The sequence below is a fragment of the Sabethes cyaneus genome, chromosome 1 (assembly GCF_943734655.1).
Source record: "Sabethes cyaneus chromosome 1, idSabCyanKW18_F2, whole genome shotgun sequence".
NCBI lineage: Eukaryota > Metazoa > Arthropoda > Insecta > Diptera > Culicidae > Sabethes > Sabethes cyaneus.
Genome location: NC_071353.1, coordinates 55,069,832 through 55,092,582, shown reverse-complemented (window position 1 = coordinate 55,092,582; position 22,751 = coordinate 55,069,832). Strand labels below are relative to the sequence as shown.

Sequence of the window (22,751 nt, the reverse complement as noted above, 5' to 3'; positions counted from 1 at the left end):
TGAGGGAAATGCCAGAAAAAAATTGCTTGGAAAAATTAACTGGGCATTGTCACTAGGGAGAATTTAATTTAATTTATTTCACTCATTCTTGTAGAGTAAGGACTTATCCTTCTTAAATTCTACAATTGGAATTCATTTGGCCACATCCATATATAAATCATTTCTCCACTGACTAATACTTTACTAAAGCACATTCATTTCTTTTCATTTAATTTATATTTGAATTGTTTGTTTGAGAAACCCCGCAAGTCCACTTGACACTATTGTTGGAAAACAAGAAAAACTCTTTTATCGAAATTTTTATCATAGTTTGCATTTACCTATTAAAAAATAAAAGGTAAATGGAATAACGGCGGTTTTTGAATTGCATAAATGAACCAGAGTAACACGAATTCATATCGAATAGAATACATTGATATTTTGCTAGTAGTAGGTAATTAAAGATATTATAACCAGAAAATAAATACTTTAAATCTTGGATAACAGCCGTGCTATGATTATGGAGCAAAATCTGAGAATAAGGGTCTGTTCTCAAATTATGTTACACCAAAATTAAATGGAGATATGTGAACAGCACCTTACATACTTCGATCGGATAAACTATTGATTTTATAGTTACTCGGGAGTGCTCGACGGATTACTCACATTAGGAAAAGCAACGAGTTAACAAAAAAGATAAATAGAAGATTAAACCTTTCATTTATATATTGTGCTATTATTAACGTTCTATAGTAAATGGAGGGTTACTGCTTTTGTGAGAAACGCATGGATAGGATGTCGATTTCCGGAACGAGATTGCTACAGTTTTTACTGTATCTAGAGTATATTACAAGAATGGTTTATTTACGTTTATCTTGTCGATCAACTAATTCAAGCTTATATGCATTTGCAAGCAGCTCTCTCTTTTTCAGCTAAAACATTCTTTTCTTTTCGATTTTATACGCCGTTCTTTTACCACAGGGAACAGATTAATAGGTAATTAACGAAAAGTGTGTAAAATATTTTTATGTAATCACCGAGTGGATCATCCCTCGATGGAGCATCCCTCGAGCAGTAAGTGGCAAACTAAAACTTGATGTCGCTGCCATCGGTGCTATGTAACTTCAGCACAAAGTAATATTGGTAAAGGTACATGCATATTTTTGATGCGTTTGGCAAACTATTTCTGGAGGGCGCCACCAGCAGATTTTACACACAAAAAATCGATTACTTTCTTCGAGCCTGTTAGTCTGTTCTCTGTGCTTTTACTTTTAATAACTTTTATTTTGTATTCTGTAGTCCGCCGAACACTATGTTTGATCTTTTTGACTGTGTCCTACTCGTAATTTTGCAATTCCGAAGACATTTTTATACTACTACATTGTGTTGCGGATACTGCTTACAATATTGCACGTAAATATTGAATGATAATTTTGTACTTATCGCAGTGCCGCCCTAGGAAATTATCGGAAACATGGATATTAGGGTTTTCTCAAACAAACGGATATTTACAACCCCAATTAAAAGGGGTCCATGGAACTAACTTTGTCTGGAATTTTGAGGAAAGGTGTCGAATCCTCAAGGATTCGAAAACTGTTAAAAAGTCAATTTTCATAAAAATGGCGTTTGTGGGGTTTTTCGTTTCTCAAACAAACGATTCATTTAATTCCTTCCATTAAACTAATCCACACTCTCGCAAATGGACATGGAAACGAGCGCGATGTGATCGACAGGTAGAAGTAGTTCTTCGATGAACACCTCAACGGGGAAATTGCAAAAGGAGGCGGAAGTTAACCTATTAGTGCCCATGGAAGATACTAATGTCCCAGCCCCAGTCTTCAAAAAGTCAAACGACAGATCGGGTTACTGAAAACCTACCGGCAGAGCTATATAAACATGACAGAGAAACACTGGCAACGGCACTGCACTGGGTTATTTCCAAAATTTGGGAGAAGGAAGGAGTCGTTTGTCCCATCTACAAAAAGCGTGATCGGTTCGACTGCTGCCACTGTCGCGGCATAATGCTGGTCCCAGATCCTATTACGCTGGCTGTCACCAATAGCACAGGTTTTCATTGAGCTTGCTGACGTTTGCCGCACGCACACATCGACGCGCGATTTGTTGTTGCTGTTGTTAGATTTCACATTGATTTTACACGTTTGGTTTTGTTTTCCCCCAGTTATAGCCCGGTAAAAAACATACGTTTGAGTGAAAAACGATAAGTTTTTGTAGCCCTTTGCACTGGGCTTAGCAAGCTCTATAGAGAATTACCAGGCGGGCTTCAACTATGGACCAGATTTTTACCACCCGACCGATCTAACAGAACGACGTCGGTATGTACAACAAACCTACGCATTATTGATTTGAAGGCAGCATACGATACAATCGTCCGAGACCAGCTATGATGGATAATGCACGAAAACGGTTTCCCGAATAAACTGACATGACTGATCAGAGCTACATTGGATCGAATGATGTGTTTCGTGCGCAACTCGGGAACACTTTCGAGTCCCTTAGAAGCGCGGTAAGGGTTGAGACAAACTGATGGCTTATTCTGCATACTGTTCAACATCGCCCTTGACGGGGTGATTCGACGAGCGGGCATCGAAACGAAATGTACTTTCACCAAGGGTAGTCAACTCCTAGACTTTGCAGATGGCTTTGATATCATAGCCAGAATCTTTGCGACGGTGGAGGCAATCTACGTCAATGAAAGCGGAGTCTAGAAAGATTAGGCTTAAAATAAATGCGTCGAAGGCCAATTACCAACAACACTAGTAAGGAGGTCCAACAGATCGCATTCAAGCGGGAAATCGGGCCTACTGTCAAACTCCGTAGACCAAGATAGCGATGTCGAGGAGGTGCTTAAGGCACTTAATGTAGAGTCAGGTGGGACAAGACGGGTCACCTAAGGAAAGCATTCGATCCGTTTCTCTGCGCATTCAATTTTAACCCACGTATTATTTATTTAGATAGTCATTAATATTCTTCTCCGAAAAAATCAACAAGTGCGATGTTTCGAAGATTATATATTCTTTGTGAATATATTTAAAAGATTTGTTATTTTAAAGGCCCAGACATGCATACGAATTTTACTACGTTGCGGAAATTTGATAGAAAACCCATGTAAAAATTGTCAAATTGCCGCAATTGCCGATTTTTTTATCGAAGACCTTTGTAAATTATTTACAGAAACAAAAATTATTCGTCGTTACTGCAGAAAAACGGTTTATATATTTCAAAATTAAAGACAAAAATAAAAATTTTATTAGACAAAAAGTAAAATGTCAGAAAACTAACTGTTACTTCACCTCGCAAGTTTTCGATTTAAAAAATGCTGTATTTCACCTTTGATGTTTACTCGGCGACGGACTCAGCAGAATTCTAGATAGAATTAACAAAAGGGCGAATGTCGCAAATGTAAACAAAACGGGTGAGAGTTATTTTTTGCTGGACCAGCATAGGAAAATCAACCCTCACTCGGTTTGTTTACGCTTGCGACATTCGCCCTTTTGTTAATTCTATCTTCAATTGATTTACTAGTGACGTTGCTACCCTACTGGTAACCTACTACAGTGGTTTACCGATTTTATCTACCCATCCGAAAATTTTTGGTAGATATATTTGGAAAGTAGACAAATTTGGGGAAAAATAAATTGCTCCAAAATAATTTAAATAAACGAAAAATATTGTTAATGTTGACCATTTTCTTCAATTGTGTACTATTTCAGCGTAATTTTGCGCATAGGGCTCATTTTATTCATATAAGCCATTGGCCATAATGCACGTCAACTCAGCATATTATGAAAAAAGACGAAATTCAAAATTGCTCCGATTTTATTCAAATTTTGTGTACTTTATTCCTTTGCAGTTAATTTTAGAACCGTATTTTTATTTGGTACTTAGGGTTTTCTTTTCTGAGTCAGTGTGGTCCCAAAAGTTACCATTTTTTCCACCTTTATTTCTATAAAAATTCATAACTTTTGATCTATTGAACCGATTTGAATGATGTTAATACCAAATGGAAAGCAAGATGAGATTTTAATAAGCTTTTCAGAACAAATATTGGACTGAAACCCAGTTTTTTTTATTATCGCAAAAACATTGAAAACATTCACTTTTTGTGTTTACATGGTGTGTAAACCAAAGAAACTAAGTTTTCAAAAAGTGTCGAGAATACAATGGAGACGCATGGTTTTTGTTTTTACTTGTAATAAAAGCATTTTTTGACAAAGAAGTGCGTCTCTAAAATAAAACGCCATGCGAGTTCATTACATTTTCGTATCTTTATTTCTTAAAAAAAGACTATCTCAAAAACTAGAAATGTCACATCTGTTTTTTTATATCGTATATAAACAACTAGCTTGCCATTGAATGTATTATTTAAAAAATGGATAACGAATATTTTAAATGTTTTAAGTGATTTTAAGGGTTTCCTAAAAAAATTTTATTGCAATCATAAAAAACTTTGAACGTCAGTTTATTGTTTTTTTTTTGAAAAGCTCATTGAAATACAATTTTTTGTAATAAAATCATTAAAATCGATTCAATGGTTCAAAAGATGAGAATTTAAAAGAAAAGAAAGGTGATAACCATAGTTCCTAGCGGAGACGAGGTGTGCTCGTAAGCGTTACGGTATAGAAAATCTCACAAAGGATCATTGCGAAATGTTAAAACTATGCGTTACAAAATAAATGGAAGTTACTTTGCGTATTTGACTTCAGCATTACTGTACCCTTTCTGTGTATAATTACACACCACAGATACCATATAGTAAACTATAAAATACAAAGAAATATTTTCTGTTATGCGTAAATTCATGAAATCTTCCAAATTTTCATGCCACGTGGTTAAAATAACAATTTAAAAAAAAGGTAGATAAAACCGGGTCAAAATGGTAGACAAAATCGGGGGTACCTAAAATCGGGTGTAGATTAAACCAGGTGTAGATATAATCGGAATACCACTGTATTGTGAATTGTGACTTGTGGAACAGCGAAAACGGACTTATCGTGCGTGGTAGCTTTCTAGTGGTGCTGGTCGAACTGATCGAAATTATTCCGTACTTATATGATATAACACTAACCTATTGCCGGATTGACTGTCTTATGGTTAAAATATATTTAGGCCGGGCCAGCAAAAAAATAAACACCTATATCCAATAGCAATAATAGAGAACCTCAAAAATATACATGTATGTAAAAACATTGGGTGTCACACGAGCCTTTTTTAAAATGACCCATCTTGCCCCTGTCAAGTTGGTAGAACAAAATACTTGTTTGTGTGAAACTTCTCTAGCATATTATAACAAATTTTATTATGTTATGTGATTTTAGAAAATAATAAGAGCACACAGAAAACCTAGAGTGACTGTATACAGAGTGGCGACAATGTCAAAATTGGAATGATAATTATCTGTCAGTGTCATTCCAATCGAGCAGACGACCTATCCAACGCGTATGCAGGAAAGAGAAAGAAAAACCTTGGAAAAACCGCATTGCATACATTTGGGATGACTTGTCGCCACTCTGTATATAGTCACTCTAAGAAAACCTACTGCTTTTTTCTGCCTGGTGGAAATATCTCCTATACGGCTTTGCTCTTGTTAAAACTGCCGAAGAGGTCACCGAAGCGAGTTTTGCTTACGGATTTGTGCATTATCTGGCACAGCTAGCTCCCGTTCGTCTATAGTGTGCTACCCTGAAATCGACGAAAATATGTGTGGGTTTCGTAGGAAATTATCAAACGGCCTTCATAGACGCCCACGTTTCTGCGAACCAAATTTTCAGCGTCCGCCGGATCTTGCATACAGTTAATCTGCAAGATCTTGGAATACAACGTGTCCACGCATTAAGCATGTGTTGATTTCAAAACAGCATGCGATTCAGTCGAATGAGACAAGCTGTGACAAATAATAAACGAACACGATTTTTCAGACAAGCCTGATCAAAGCAACATTGGGACAGCTGATGTATTTCGTGCGCGGTTTCGGGGATGCTCTCGAGTCCCTTCGAGACGCGGTGAAGCTAGAGACTTTTTAATAACATGTGATATCCCGTTTCAACGAGATATCTTTTACCAACTATTTCGCGGGCAGCTCTCTGCAGTTTGTCATTTTTCAGTCTAAAGACCAGTACATGCTACCGGTGGCTCCCCAAACATTGAGTAAACATCCTATTACACGCTTCGGGCATACCATTCAATATAGTATAAATATCAGAATACTACATAACGGTAATCGTAACGAGACACACGATTTTCAGCAAAGGTAGCTAACTCTTAAGCTTCGCAAATGGTGCTAGTATTATAACCAGACGCTTTGCGGTGGCGGATGCAATCTACTTAACATTGTTGCTTATAATGAGCAATTGGTATTTACAGTCGATCGAAATGAATAGTCCCAGTGGTGATATTCTACAAAAAAAAACTGCTAGTCACCATTCACGGAACGGTACAGTACACAATAACTATGGGCCTTGTTTTGCGAAGCGAAAGACGTGAAATCGCAAAGCACGTAGCATTTCTTCTGTTATCGCTTTGTCGTTTCTAATGATATTATTCATCAAAAATTTATATTTTTTTTATAAATTGATGTGAAACTCTCTGATCTTTAGTGACATGCGACATGACTCGTATAATATCGAAGAGAACGCGGTGAACAACGAAGCAACGAAGTGCCAGTTATCATATCTCACACTACTTACCTCACAACATGTTTAATATCACAGGACATCACTTCAAATGCACAAGTTGCCGATCTTATCGCCTTTCCAATGGTTATTATTTCGCAACTCGCTCACTTGAATCTCACTTCTAGGAACTCATTTTTGTCACATCATTTTTTACTTAGCATGCAGAGGGTACCTAGGCTAAAAATAGGAACTTGGCCTAAAAGTAAAGTAAAAAGCAGGGCTATCCTAGTCTATGTGCTCCGCTTTTACTTATTTGGGTGTAGCGCCTCAGCCAAGCAAAGTTTAAAAAGGGTTTGTATGAGACATTTGTAGAGCTAATTAGTATCTTTAATATTTCTGAATTAAGTATTGCTCTATCTTTAGTATGTACGACACACTCATGGTTCACACAAATATCCCATACCGGCCCACCCCTGCGACTGAAGGCTGTGATAAAACACTATATCCTGACTGAGACGAAACGGAAACGTGTTATACGTTTTTACCCATTTCAATTTAATTTATGCCTTCCTTCATGATTCAGATTTCGCCATTTCATTAACAGACCATTATTCTTCTTCGTATTAGTTGCTCAATCATTTGTTTGCGCAAAGGAATGAATGTTTGTTTCGTTATTATCGTTCTTTTTTATTTGACTTTCTTGTTAATTTGTAAGTTGGTTTCAATCAACAAATGCCCAGCACTACATAAGAGTAAAATCTATAGTGTTTTTTCTGCTGTTGTGATACATTCTGTAAACTCACGTTGACTTTTTCTGGTAAATACTCCTATCAGTACTGCGTAATAGGGCATTTACTGTGTCGGGTTGCGTGCTCTAACCTGTTGCAGGAAGGTTGGTATACAAAAGTTATTTTAATGTTTGCTCAACAAGGAAAACTATGAATCTTCGGTCGACAGTCCGATTTGTTTAAATTTCTTTTGGAAGGGAAATTCTACTCGTTGGAAAAAACGTCTCAATAGACGCCCATATATGGTATGAAATAGTAACGTGCGAATACTATTATCTTTCATGCTTGGATCGAGTGATCATGCCTACGGCATTATCGGTGTCTCTGTATGGATCATCTACTGCATATCCCGTTTTTATTTTAGTTTATTTCCACGATTCTTCAAATATTTTCACTTACATTCTTAAAGCATACGGTTAGGGGTTTCCTGTTCTTATTATTTAGATTAAAACTTGTTTGTCTGATCGCGTTTCACAATTCTCTGTTTTTTTCACGGTTAGTTTTCTCTACATCTACAAGTCGTGCCGTCTATGCCAACGAATGGAAGTTCGAAAAAACCAAAAGTGGCACCTCACTATACCGTCCAGAAAACAGGTCCGAAGATTACCAAAGTTGGATAACTAAGTTTGTCCGAACTTACTGTGCGTTTCCACAAGAATGATATAAGAAGAAATACCTGTGTTTGAATTTAGTTTGAACTTGTACCTAACTCGAGTTGTTTGAAGAGATAAGATTCCATTAAGTTGAAGTTTCCAAAATGCACTCGAAATATGGCACTCTCTTAAGTCGCTCTCAGTAATAATAATCATAACACGTCCAGGTCAATGTAATGAACTAGAAAACGACACAGCGAAAGTAAGAAGTTTGAAATCGAACCGACTGCCGTTGGGGTATATTCTCCTTTGCTATTAACAGTAGTGAGGGCCCTTTCTGATTGCTGGAGATCTTTACGCGTGGCTCAATATATGCTAAATCATTTTTCATTTTGTCGATTCCTATAAACCTTCCAAAATGAACGACTTACGTACACACGTACTCATTTATTCCTTCCCTTTATCTATCTCTTCTACTTGATTTCTTTCAGTTATCCCTACATACATTAAAATATAAAAGGAATTTCTGTTCTTCTACTTACAAAGAAAAATAAAATATAATCCGATTCAGTATTATCAAGAGTTTTAAAACAAAAAAGGAAGCAATTCATTTTAAATGTACCACTACAACATATAGGCGTATTTCATTTGTGTAACTTTATTGATGTGAGTACAATCCAGTTTGTTTCAAATCTTTTGTCTATTTGTCAACGTTTATCGTCGGCGAATGTAAGTTAGAGAAATATGATTCCATTGAAGTGAACCCCATTTTGTACAATTTTCCGTATGAAACAGGAAATTCAAGCTGTTAGCAAAATTAACAGTTTTCGCTTCTTGTCAGTAGTTAAATGGGTGACTTCCTGTTTCAAAAGTATATTATGATAGATGTTGTGTGGGTGTTGCTCTGCTTATTTTGTTTACACCTGTAGTACTATCTCTATACATAGTTTCTCTTACACAAAACTATTCTGTATTATTTTTTTCTCTTCTTGTTACTGTTTATACTTTTTACAGTAACCTCTCACATCTTACTAATAAGTATTTCTCACATTTTCTTTCTTACTGTTTACCATTTTAATTATTATCGATCCTCATTATTTGCTCTTGATCCTCAATATATAATTCTGCCGTTGTTCTATGTGGTTTGTTTCCACCGCTCACTTGGGTGCTTGCTTTCTTTACTGACGCTCAAATAAAAAAAAGTTGCATTTTTTGTTTTGCTCCTATTCTCTCAAATATTCTTTTTGTCTCATATTTGTAATTAATAATAAGCCATACATAATAATAATAATGAAACTAATGTACTTCCGATGATTCCGGCTTAACCGAATGATGATTACTTGGATCGGGGGCACTAAGAGGCTGATTTGCAGAAGATAAACGATTCAGTAGTCAAGAGAAAAAAAATAAAAAAGAGATTAGATCGATTTGTTGGTATTTTTAAAAGAATTAATTTCTTCGGGATATGTAGCTACATGCGTAGTTCATGGAATCATGTTTTACAAATGTTCAATAATTTAATTGGCATAAATGAAGCTCCGAGATATACAAAACAAATACGTAGGGTAATTTGCCTATCTTTGGACTCTTCTAATGATAAGACAGTGACCAGCAAACCGTTAAATCCACAATCAATTTACGCTTAAATTCTATCAAAATGCACAAACTAGTCACGTTGTTCAGATGTAGATAATTTTTTTGCAATAATTTTACATCTGATATTAATTTCTGCTGACGTGAGAACTGGTAGGTATGCATCTTAACGAGACAAGACACTATACTATACTATTCGTTCTTAGATGGGTAAAAAACCCGAAATCGATTGGTAATATATGCTTGTTCTAATCACGAAAGATAGTGTTCTGTCTCGTTAAGATACGCTATAATTTGCTTGAAGAAAAAAAATCTGACAAATTACCCTATTATTTAGCGAAATTATCAGTCGGATTGAATATATGATTCCAATTCTACACATTTGTCCACCCCTGGTCTTTTAAAATAATTTTTAGACAGAAGTTCAAACTATGATATTTACATCGGCCGTACGACTACTCCCAAAGGAAATGATATTTAGTATGTGAACAACGGTAACAGATAATACAATGTATTTCAGGTATAGACTGAGTGTTGATGACTGTGCGGTTGAATATACTAACTCATTTTTAAACAAAGTCTTGCGTGGCTTGCGTACTCAGAACATCGAATGTGAACGATGCCGACGTATTAAATTACATTGATATCTTGGAAATCGAAAGCATAAATTGATGATACAACGAAAGAAACAACATACATGGTTTTATGATTCTGTAGTTCAATGCAATGGTGTGGCAGTATACGCAGGCACGATGGATGAGACTCCTCCGCAACCGTGTTTACTCATCCGTCCCCCATCCATTCTGCAGCACTGAATTAGGCCTCAACGATTGTCTTCAAGAGCATTTACGGGACTTTCTAAAGTATAATTTTTAGCGAAATTGTAGATCTTTCGTGGGAAGGGAAAAAGCAGAAATATATAGGATACGTTAAATGTTTTCAATGTGATAAACATGAAATGAACCATTCAAAAGTTCCGTACGTGCAACTGAAGATAAGGATCATTGAGGCTGAATTTAGAGGTGATCTGTATATTTGAAACGAACGAGTTCGAGCGTTGTGAATAAATATTTTTCATGATTGTTGTCATTAAAAAACAAATGTTCAAATTCGAATTGAGAGTTACTTTTTTAAAATACCAAAGTTAGTAGTAAAAATACTAATAGCAAGTTATAGTTAGCTTTGAACAAGCGGTCTTATTATGTTTCTCGAATACCATTTGAATAACTTGGTGTGACAGGAATAATAAATGGTGTGTTGAAGGGTCTGAGAATAAACTCATGCTTATCCCCCTTATTATTTCTAAACACCGTGAAACAAGAAAACAGCCTTTCTATATTTTTATTACTATACTAACATAAAATAAGCTCTTTCTGTTCAAAATGATCCTTATTGAATTTGAATTTCTTTGGAAGAACATATTAAGACATACACATTCTAACGAAATAGACATACCCAGTGCAGTATTTTTGTGAATATACAGCACAGAACTTATATCTTTAGAATGATATTATATTTTTATTTCGAAAAGATACTATCCAGTACTGTAATATTGGATAGACATTAGTTTACGATGCTAAAACGATAAAAACTACAACAAAATTGTCCTTTATGAACTATAAATAAATACACATTCATTCATCGTTCATTAAGCAAAACAAACCCCAATGTGTAGCATCAAATTCACCAAACATAGATAGGTGATAATATTTTCGACAAGCCTCGTCTTGGTATCGTATTTCTCGTCGTTCTGAGTACACAGGACACCTGATCCAATATAATAAGCCATCTTCAGTAGCAACAACTTTTGACACAACTGTGCGTGTTCTAGTCAAAAATCTATCATTGAGACCAAGAAAACGATCGTTTACGCACGATTTCGTTGTGTCGCAATGAAGATCTTGAATGTGTGTTTTGTATGGAGTGGTGATGAATAAATAATGGAAATAATATAAGGAAGACTGGATATCAAGCATTTTCAGTTTATGATGTGCAGACATAACTTAAAACGGTGTGTTTTAGCAAAAAAATAATATAAAAAATACATGCATAACCGACTGTATGATTTTTACCTAAAAGCAGCTAAGTACCGGGTTGTTCAAACAATTGAATGGCTGGAACCAAATAATACATGAGAAAAACAGCGCAAATTGGACAATAAATCAACATTTATCCTATTTTACAACAAAGTAAATTCATATAAAGCACAAATTGATGTGGCCAAAATACAGAAATTGGACAAAAAAACAAGAATTGCAGTTCTTTACTATTCTTAATAGTCACCAGACTTAGCTTCCAAGGATTACACTTTCGCACGCTATTTAATTAACTTTTTAGAAGAAAACCACTTAACCTCGACAAAGTTGTAAAAGTGATATTTCAGGAATTCATTGACTCTCGTCCACCAGTGCTTTATACCTACTACCGGTCTCAACCATCTACCGCTTAAATGACAAAAGTGTGGATGCATATTTTTATGAATTAGGCCGGTATTATTTTAAAATATCAACTAACTTTGCTTTTTCATCCACAAATTTTATCCTTGACAACCCGGTATTACACTGAGTTATTGAAAATGTGTGTCTTAAATGGACCATAGGAACATCCGTAAACAACATTTCTGACAACCAATTCCGCATTATGGAAATGTATCATACAATCGCATACAACGCTATGCAATAGGCGAGGGAATCAAGGATACGCATGCAGACAGAAACCATAAACAAAAAAAAACAAAAAAAAACTAAAACTAGGAATTGATGACCGGAAAATATAATACAAAATAAAACAATAGGAACTAAAACACACGTTTACAACCACACAGTTCGTTTCAAGTTTCGTGTTGCTTCACTCGTTTTCTGTTAACATACCGATTTGCTGACCATAGAATGTTGTATACCTTGTGGTGGTGGTGCTGTGAGAGCGGAGACGGGTGGTACGGCGACTGACGGTGGTGGGGGACCACTGGGCGGCCCGTGTGATCCAGCACTGTGCGGTGCCTCGAGCGGTGTTGTACTATGTGCTTGTTGTAATCCACCTGAATAATAGCCGCCATTTATACCAGCTATAAGTTTTTTATCTTGGTTTTAATGTTATTGGTAGATCAATTCATCCATCAAAGCGTGGGTGTTTTGATAGGGGACATTGATGGACCGTGTTCGGTCATACTAACCTTCCGAGTATCCTCCAGCGCCGCCGCCTGTCGACGATCGCAGGAAGTATTCCTTGTTTACGCAGTTCCGTAGACAGTCCGGAATATTGCCGATAATTGCCCGTCGAATTTCACTGGCAGCCATCTCTCGCAACTCGGTCGTGGCCGCTTCGCTGTAAAAGGCGGCATGTGGCGTACATAGTAGATTGGGGGCATCTTTCAGGGCACCCTTTAGTGTAATAGCATGAAAATACAAAAACATAACGGTTTCGGTAAACAAATCGCATGATACTTATATAGTACTAAACACTCAACAGCTAATATATGATCTTGGGTTAGTGATGTTAGTGTTATCAACTGCTACACCTACTCTACTAGTGACTGCTCGAAATGATAGTTAAGTGAAATATGATACTTTTGGGCGGGAAGATGTTGTTAGATGTATTACACTGTTAAATGGCTATACGTTCGTGTTGTTACTCTTTGAAGAAGAAACATACGCGCTAGTTCTTCATTCGTTCAATTCATTGAAACCGCTGGTATGTGCTGAATAACATAGATGAAAATGAGCGTGATGTATAGCCGCGGAATGTGAATGACGCAAATGTGCGATAAAAAAACTAAAATTAAACCAGAAGCGCGACACTATATTTGAGACAGAGTAAAATGGAATAATCGAATTTAAATTGTTCCGAAATCTGGGATGCGCCAGTAAATTTTTCACTTTCCGATTCCATGCTTTTTAATCGCCCGCATTACATTTGTTACACGTCTACCATTTGACATGAAAGGTTTGCACTTGTTCCGAACATTAGCAAGCATTGTACGTATTAAACGGCACAGAAGGAAGACGTAAAAAGAGAACAAAAACCACAAACATAAACCACAACAGACATAGAGGAAAATTTAGAATCTAATAGCAAATAAACCTGAAATACATTGTATGGCTCATTCTCATGAACATCTAATGCAGCCGCCCGGATTCGGCCCTGTTTCAACGCTTGGGCAAGCGCTTCGTCGTCGACCAGGCCACCGCGGGCTGTGTTCACTAGAAATGCACCGGGTCTCATCTGGAATGAAATTGAAACGTAAGAAAATTGCATTAGTGAATGGCTTCATACTAGCACAGTAATATTCTCTTAACATTCTTATATGTATATTTTATACAGTGAACAATAATTACCTACTAGAAACTATCTATGATGTAAATAATCTGTATTAAAACCTGTTTATTTTTAATAATATTTTAACTCTCTATCCCCTCTGATCAAATGCAATGATTCCTTTCTTCCCTCTAACCTTAGATTGATAAAAAAACATAGATACGCCACTCTTCGCAGATTCAATCGTCAGTAAGGTGGCTCCTGACGGCAAGAGGGTTTACTAATCTGCCATAGTTCCTAAAGCGATCTCATAGGCGCACGATTGACTATATCATCTGTCACTAACACCTAGGTGTAAAATCGGAAGCCGATACAAACACAATGATAGTCTCGAAAACCCTGCCGCCAGTAGATAGTAGATACTTAAACAAAGTCCAGCGCAGATTGAAACGTAGTCCTAAGTCATTCTGGAAAAATGTGAATGCTCAACGAAAAGACAACGATCTTCCGTCAGCAATGTTCTTTGGAAACGACACTGCTACTGATATGGATATGGTTTGTCAACTATTCTCACGAAAATTCTCCAGTGTCTTTGTTAACGAAAGGCTGTCTGACACAGAAGTATCGACTGCACTAGAAAGCGTTCCCAGTCTCGGCGACTCTCTCAATAACCTGACTATTGACGATGCTATGATTAGGCTGGCCGCTCTGAAGCTAAAAAGCTCTTCCTCCGATGGACCGGACGGCATACCTTCAATATTTTTGAAGAACTGTATTGAAGCCTTGGTAGCCCCAATCCGTCGTTTGTTTAGCTTATCGATTAGCTCAGGAGTATTTTCTTCTACCTGGAAATCCGCTTATATGTTTCCAGTTCATAAGAAGGGTAATAAAAGAAACGTGGACAATTACAGAGGAATCTCCGCCTTATGTGCATTATCAAAACTCTTCGAGCTCGTCGTGATCGCACCAGTTTCCTCGTTCGTCCAGCAGTATTTGGCCGATGAACAACACGGATTCATGCCCAAGCGCTCAACGACCACCAATCTACTAACACTTACTTCCCACATAATGGACTGCTTCGACGACCGTTCTCAGACAGACGTCATCTACACGGACCTCTCTGCTGCCTTTGATAAGCTGAATCATCAAATCTAACGTGCTAACGCTAACGCTAAACTGGATAAACTCGGCTTTGGAGGGTCGCTGCTCCAGTGGTCTAAATCGTATCTGTCGAATCGTCTCGTTAATGTATCTATCGACGGGTCCATTTCGCAGGCTTTCACCACCTTCACTGGAATTCCGCAAGGTAGCCATCTTGGTCCTTTGGTTTTCCTTATCTATTTTAACGACGTCAATATAACGCTCAAAGGTCCTCGGCTTGCGTTTGCCGACGACTTAAAATTGTTCGCAAAAGTGAATGACTCGTCTGATACTCTCGCACTCCAGGACCAGCTGTCGATATTTGCCGAATGGTGTAAAAACTATCGTCTAACATTGAACCCCGATAAATGTGAAGTGATTACGTTCTCCAGAAAGCTGAATCCGATAATTTTCGAATACCGACTGTCAAGCATATCTTTACGACGTGTAGATTGCGTCAAAGATCTCGGTGTACTACTCGACTCCAAACTGATCTTCAAACAACACGTTTCCTTCGTTGTCGACAAGGCCTGCAGGAATTTGGGATTCATCATGCGTATCGCCAAAAGCTTCAATGATATATACTGCTTGAAATCACTCTACTGTGCGTTAGTTTGTTCTAATAAATTCAGCATGAAAAGGGACATTCAGAGGAAAATTCAAATTAAAGTCTGTTCTAGCATGAATTATCAAAGGCACATATGCCAGTCTTTGATTTCCTCAAGCATGAGTAACAAGTATGTCATCAAGCACTATCTACTGGCGGCAGGGTTACTAGAGGGTTAGTAAACCCTCTTGCCGTCAGGAGCCACTTTACTGACGATTGAATCTCCAGAGTGTTGTATCTATGTCTTTAATAATCTAAGGTGCTAGTTAGTATTTGACCGCTTCTTTCTAGTTACTGTTGCGCTTCTAGTTGTCGTGCCAAGAAACTAATGACAGCGTTTTGATCTGAAAGGATTAAAACAACCTTGTGTTTTTGCCTTAACCTTTGTAATCAGGTCAGGCATTTAATTATTTGCGGATCCCCCCGCTTAGGTAAAGAGGAACGTTATACAAACACAATAAGCGTTGCTTTAATGACCCTCCCGCCACGCCTAATTTTCCGCTTTTTCCCTTAAAGCCTTGTCTCCCCTGAGATACTATAAATACATTTGTATTATTACTTTCTTCAATCATTCGTTCCATTGATTGTAAAAATAACTAAATTATTAATTTAATTTTAATTTCTGAATCGATTTTTTACTCACACTATGAATCATTTGGTGAAATTTTTTAACTTTTAGTTAAAACCTGACTATAGTTATCTAGTAGTCAGTAGTAATTTATCTTTCAGTTAAAAACAGCCCTGCTCTAAAGCATTGCTATGTTTAACAGTTCAATGGCTGTAATTGTAGAAAATGAACATATGCACAGGTGTGAAGGAAAGCTTCGATTTCAGAAATTAGTTTTTCTCACCAAGGCATGGATACTTGTCTTATAGCAAATTTGTTTATTCAACCCGGGTTAAAGCTACATGAATATCTGTCAAATAGGAGTAAATGACCACCAAAAATTCATCCAGTTTCAACCTGGATTGATTACCTAAACAAATTCGCTATTATAGGAAAAAAAATCTTCGTAACCCTATTTGCTCTCGCGATCATTTTCCCTATTTTGGAATCAACTTTGATACACGCGCTAAAAGTTATCGGACATAGAGGGCAAAAAACGTAAAAATATTCTGCATACTCTCGTTAGAAAACCATCCTGGTCCAGAGAAACGACCGCCAAGGCTTTCAAATTTCCGAAATCGACTATAAATACCGTGTTAACATTACTGGGAAATTTCACATTGGATCGAGCAAGGCAAACCAAACGAAGAAGTGGAACATATGACCGGAAACTACGAGCGAAAATATTCAAGGCAGTTCAAAATAATCTTAGGATCTCCGGACGTGATTTTGCGAAAAAGTTCACTGCGGCGCACAGTGCAGTTCGGCAAATATGCATGCGAGCAGGACTTCGGTCGAACCATGCCAGCAAACATCCCAACATGATGCTAAAACAGAACTTGGTTGCCAAAAACCGTGTACGACCAAATACAACTGATGTACGTTGATGGATGATTAAACATATGTAAAAATGGACTTTGGGTTAATCCAGAGTCAAAAATATTGCAAGGTAACGTAAAGGGAATTCCCCGAGTACACTCAAGGCAAGGCATCTGTAGTTGCGGAAACAAAACGGAAAGGTTTTCATCTCTGGAGCAACTATGAATGGACAGCTTTACCAGGAAAAGGAGTGATTTCAGAAGATAATTTTGCAATTCATTCGATTACACAACTTGAATTCTGGTCCAACTTAACCAGATGCCATTACAGCCGGGATGTCGTAGAAGGGTATAAGCAGAATAATATTAATTTTATTGAAAAAATATGAACCACCAAATTGTCCAGATTACCATCCCAACGAAAAATATTGGGGAATTGTCAAGCGTCAAATTGAAGAAGTGTGACAAACCAATCAAAAAGTGCTAAAAAAGAAGCTAGATATGGGCATTCTTAGAATCTACCAAAAAATACTTTGAAATATTTCACCTTGATAAAACAAGAACAAGAATCCCGAATTAGGGGATTTATAAAACAGTTAAAATCGAGAATCCCTACTATAAATTCGAAGAAATACATAAAAAAAATCCTGATGCGTTTGTCAGACCTTGATGGAAGCGGAGCCATTTTCAATTGTTGGAAAAGTGTGTCCAACCAAATCGGTTCTGGCATGAGAGATGAATTGCTAATCACGTTATCGTCGTCAGCTACATAGGAGGGTCGTGGAGGCTCGTGCTATTTCAAACAGTCATCTTCACTCAACTCGATCTTGGGCCACTCGACGCCAATTTCCCAGTCGTCTCAGAAGTCGCAAATCACTTTCGATCTGGTCAAGCCAACTGTGCACGTTGAGCCTCCCGTTCCTGGTGCCGGTAAAGTTGTTGAAGAGAATTGTTTTCTGTCGTCCGGTATCCTTACGACGTGTCAGGCCCACCGTTGCCTACCGACTTTCGCCAGATGTACGATAGGAATCTCTCCAAGCAGTGCCTGTAGGTCGTGATTCACACGCCTCCGTCACTCTCCGTTTTCAGTTTGTACTCTGCCAAATATCGCCCGCAGCACCTTCCGTTCGAACACAGCAAGGGCGCGTATGTTCTCCGTGAGCAGCTTCAAGTCTATAAAGAACTTCCGGTCTAATAAGGGCATTTAAATTGTCAGCTTCGTACGACAGCGTATGCTTTTTGATCGTAGCGTTTTGTAAAGGGCAAAATAGGCCCGATTTCCTACTGGACCTCCTTACTACTGTGTTACCTGACTCACTGCGAATAGCGTTGTATTCGCGGGATCGTGTTGGTTCGAAAGGTTTCGAAAAATATCGCCCTTGTATCGAAAATATCGTTGATTTTGATCACTAAAAATAACGTACTTAACCTTCCTAGTGCATTGGGGTCGTTTTCGACCCATCGGCATACTTACAAAGCTTGATACTCAGTAACGGTACGAGCTAGAGACTTGAAATTTTCTGACTTTTCCTAACTTTGGAAAATTAGCATTGTGGGGGAGTTTCAGCTTTCAGCGACATCTAGAAGAGCCACAGCAAAAAAAGTTACATATTATGCATTAAGGGTCGAAAACGACCCAAGTTTTGAAATTGCTCTCCTTCATCCATTTTCAATCCGAATTTCGTTTTCTTTACCTCGTTTGAAAGATATGGCCAAAAACTAGCACCCAAGGTATGTTGGGGAATATTTGTTGACTGATGGCCACTTCTGCGTCGGTTCCGGAACACCCACTACCAGGTCCCGGGGAACATTTTTATATTTTGAGATAATTCATTTTGCGGCACATCAAATCACATTGGCTTGATAAAATAAGACTAGTGGAAGTACAATGGGGACATTTTGGACCCGAATGACCACTTCCCCATCGGTTACGAAACATCCGGTACCTGGTTTTTGAGGCCATTTTTGAATTTTAGGATGATTTCTATTGCGGCACGTCAAATTTCATCTCATTGATAACATAAGACTATTGAAAGTATAATAAACACATGTTGAAGGCAAATGGCCACATCAGCATCGGTCCTGGAACATCCGGTACCCGGTTTTTGGGGACATTTTTGTATTTTAGGATAACTCATAATGCGACATATCAAATCACATCGGCTTGATAAAATAAGACTGATGGAAGTAAAACAATGTCATTTAGAAGCCAAATGGCCACTTTACCATCGGTACTGGGTCATCCGGTACCAGTTTCGGGGGACATTTTTGGCTTTTGAGATAATTCACCATGCGGCAACTCAAATCACATCGCGTTGATAAAATAACAACAATGGAAGTATAATGGGGCGTCAGTCGCGTATAATCCGGTATCCGGTATTTATAATGAACCGTAAAACGGGGTATCTCGGGGCAGAGGAATTACCCTGTAATCCAAAAATGTCCCCAAAACCCGGATACCGGATAGTCCGGAACCGATGGTGAAATGGTAATTTTGGCTCCAAAATTTTTCCATTGTACTTCCATTAGTGTTATTTCATCAAGCCAATGTGATTTGATGTGGCGCATGATGAATTATCCTATCCAAAAATGTTCTCATAAACCGTGCACCCGATGTTCCGGAACCGATGATGAAATGGCCATTTGTCTTCAAATGGTCCCCATAGCTCTTGTAACTGTTTTATTTGATCAAGGCGTTGTGATTTGATGTGCCGCAAGATGAATTATTTCATAATCCAAAAATATCCCGCGGAACCAGGTACCGGATGTTGCGGAACCGATAGTAAAATGGCCATTTGGCTTCTAAATGACCTTATTTTATTTTCATCAGTCTTATTTAATCAAGCCGATGTGATTTGATGTGTCGCAAGATGGGTTATCCTAAAATACAAAAATGGCCCCAAAACCCGGGTACCGGATGTTCCGGGACCAATGCTGATGTAACCATTTGCCTTCAAAATGTCTTTATTATACTTTCAATAGTCTTACGTTATCAAGCTGATGTAATTTGGCGTGTCGCAAGATAAATCATCCTAAAATTTAAAATTGCCCTCAAAAACCGGGTACCGGATGTTCCAGAACCAATGAGGAAATGGCCGCTTGGGTCCAAAATGTTCCCATTGTACTTCCATTAATCTTATTTTATCAAGCCAATGTGATTTGATGTGCCGCAAAATGAATTATCTCAAAATATAAAAATGTTCCCCGGGACCTGGTAGTGGGTGTTCCGGAACCGACGCAGAAGTGGCCATCAGTCAACAAATATTCCCCAACATACCTTGGGTGCTAGTTTTTGGCCATAGCTTTCAAACGAGGTAAAGAAAACGAAATTCGGATTAAAAATGGATGAATGACAGCAATTTCAAAACTTGGGTCGTTTTCGACCCTTAATGCATAATATGTAACTTTTTTCTAATGCATTAGGAAGGTTAAACGTTATATTGCAAGTGCTAGTAGTACGCAATAATTGTATTGTGAAACTGAATTGTTATTTATGCAACTTTTTACAAGTTAAATGCAATAACAAAAGCACAACTTATAAAAAATCGTTTGTTATCGATATTAGCTGCATATGCGTTATAAACGAATAAAACGCATGGTGACGTTTTATTTCAATAACACGCATATTCGCAGTGAGTCAGGTAAAACAGTAGTGTTGTTGTCCGCGGTCACCAGCGATCCCAAATACACGAACTCATCTACCACTTTTAGTTCGTCGCCGTCAATGCCCTTCCGTGGGAAGCAGTGTTGGTTTCTTTTGAGCATCTCCCTCTCATTCATATATTTGGACTTCAACGCATTTATTTTTAACCCAATCTTTCTAGACAAGATTCCATTCCACTAAGCATGTTATCTACTTTTCTAAATAGTGACATTTTCTGGAAAATACCTATATTTTTTAAATTCCGAATAACAGTTGTCACCAGCAAACAATCTGTGCCAATAAAAAGAGAAGCTATCGATTTATTCTTCAATGAAACTTACCTGTTTAATCGTGAACTCGTTAATTAAGTGATGATTATGTTCATTTAATGTACAATGTAGCGACACACAGTCTGAGTGGAATAGTAGCTCTTGCAGGGTGTACACTCGGTTCAGGCCAAGGGATTTTTCTATGCCATCCGGCAAGTACGGATCGTAGAAACTCACGTTGAAACCGAACACTTTCGCTCGTAAAGCTACCGCACTTCCTATTCTGCCAAGCCCAACTAGTCCCAAGGTGTCTCCTCGTATTCTTGCGCAACCCTAAAAGTATGATGTATGATTAGAAGTGAACTCAACAAAAAGCATTGAATCTATCCACTTTACCTGTGCCGCGTCCCGAACCTGTTCCGGACCTGTGAATTTCTTGCCTTCCCGAACCATGTTCGCAAGCCAATACGTTCGCCGGTAAAGGTTCAATATCAGACACATAGTGGTATCTGCGACCTCTTCAACACCGTAACCGGGTACGTTACACACGGCGATTCCCAGCTCGCCGGCGGCCTTTACGTCGATGTTATCCACTCCACTTCCGATGCGAACTATTATCCGCAGCGCTTTGAACTTTTCCAGATCTTCTTTCGTGAGGATGATTGTGTGCCACATCAGTGCTCCTACAGCTTCATTTAATACCTGTTGGACAAGAAACGTAGCAAGTGATAATATTATTTTAATGTGCATTTTTTATGTACCTATTTAGGTTTTTTCAAATTATAATAATAAAAAAAGTTATGTATTAAGCCAGCGGTTCCCAACCTTTTTTCGGTTCGCGTACCCCCTGACGAATTTCCCTATACTACTCTGCAGCGAACTAAAGTTTTGGCGAACCCCTGGGGTTCGCGAACCCCCATTTGGGAACCGCTGTATTAAGCTGCGCATATAATGACAGTTGACATGCTCCGATTGGAACTGAATAAGTGTGACATTCAAACTAATAAAATTATTATACGGAAATGTACAGTACAATCTAAAGCATGTACTTTACTATTTTGGTTACAAGTGCGTGTCACTTTATAATATTTCTACACTTGGCTTGCTCAATTATGTTGTCAGCCATCATCATCAATCATTGTTAGTAAACTTAACCTTTGAACCTGGATGAATATTTTCAGTGCCTCCGTCGAATTCGATTGTTTTGATTCAATAGTATGTGCCTCACAAACATTGACAACTCATGACAGTATAATCCATTTGTTCAAACAACTAAATATTAAAGTGTATTCAACCATTTATCAGTTTTGTTTTAATAATTCAATTTGTCTATAATAACATTTACAATCTGCACACTAGATGTACACGATCATACAAATATCTAGAGCAAATAAATATACGTAGCAAACAAACAATAATGCCCCTGTTACATTAAACATTAGAATACTGCAGCCTTACAAAGTTCCAAAGTTCCACGAACGGCGCACTCCGTTTGCCACATGCCACAAATAATGTATTTCTTGGCAAAGTTTTTGCTTTCTTATTTCCAACGGAACATAAAACTAGTGCTGGGCGGTGAAGAACAGTATCCCGGGAAGCTGCTCGACGTCCATCTTGATGTAACTCATCATTTATGATGAGACAATGAGGCCTCGTCAGCATCAAGGTGTACAGTTTCCAGGCATATGACTTTCCCACCGAATTTTGTCGTTCGTCACGATTTGGAGCTCTCGGCACTTTGTACGTATGCAGTCCCTCCCATTCCTCAGCTCTCTGAACGAAAGCTTGGAAAGATTCAACTTTTTGGTCACATCCCTGACCAAAGCAT

General features: G+C 37.9%; 1 protein-coding gene across 22 annotated transcripts in view; it reads right to left on the bottom strand.

Annotated features, from left to right (window-relative positions):
* Window positions 1-7,204: 7,204 nt before the first annotated feature.
* Window positions 7,205-22,751, bottom strand: part of LOC128733166 (C-terminal-binding protein) — a 93,794-nt gene continuing 78,247 nt past the window's right edge. For 13 of the 22 annotated variants that reach the window (XR_008411873.1, XR_008411875.1, XR_008411872.1 and 10 more), the window contains 7 exons: window positions 21,320-21,625; window positions 20,996-21,256; window positions 13,666-13,806; window positions 12,758-12,965; window positions 12,456-12,664; window positions 10,283-10,474; window positions 7,205-9,354 (listed from right to left, as the gene is read on the bottom strand). Coding sequence is in view for 3 of the 22 variants with exons in the window: in XM_053826812.1 (XP_053682787.1) it covers window positions 9,289-9,354; window positions 12,456-12,664; window positions 12,758-12,965; window positions 13,666-13,806; window positions 20,996-21,256; window positions 21,320-21,625 (1,191 nt within the window). In the remaining 19 variants the exon portion in view is untranslated. The remainder of the gene's footprint in view (window positions 9,355-10,282; window positions 10,475-12,455; window positions 12,665-12,757; window positions 12,966-13,665; window positions 13,807-20,995; window positions 21,257-21,319; window positions 21,626-22,751) is intronic. The other 9 variants (XR_008411889.1, XR_008411890.1, XR_008411886.1 and 6 more) reach the window with 9 other exon arrangements.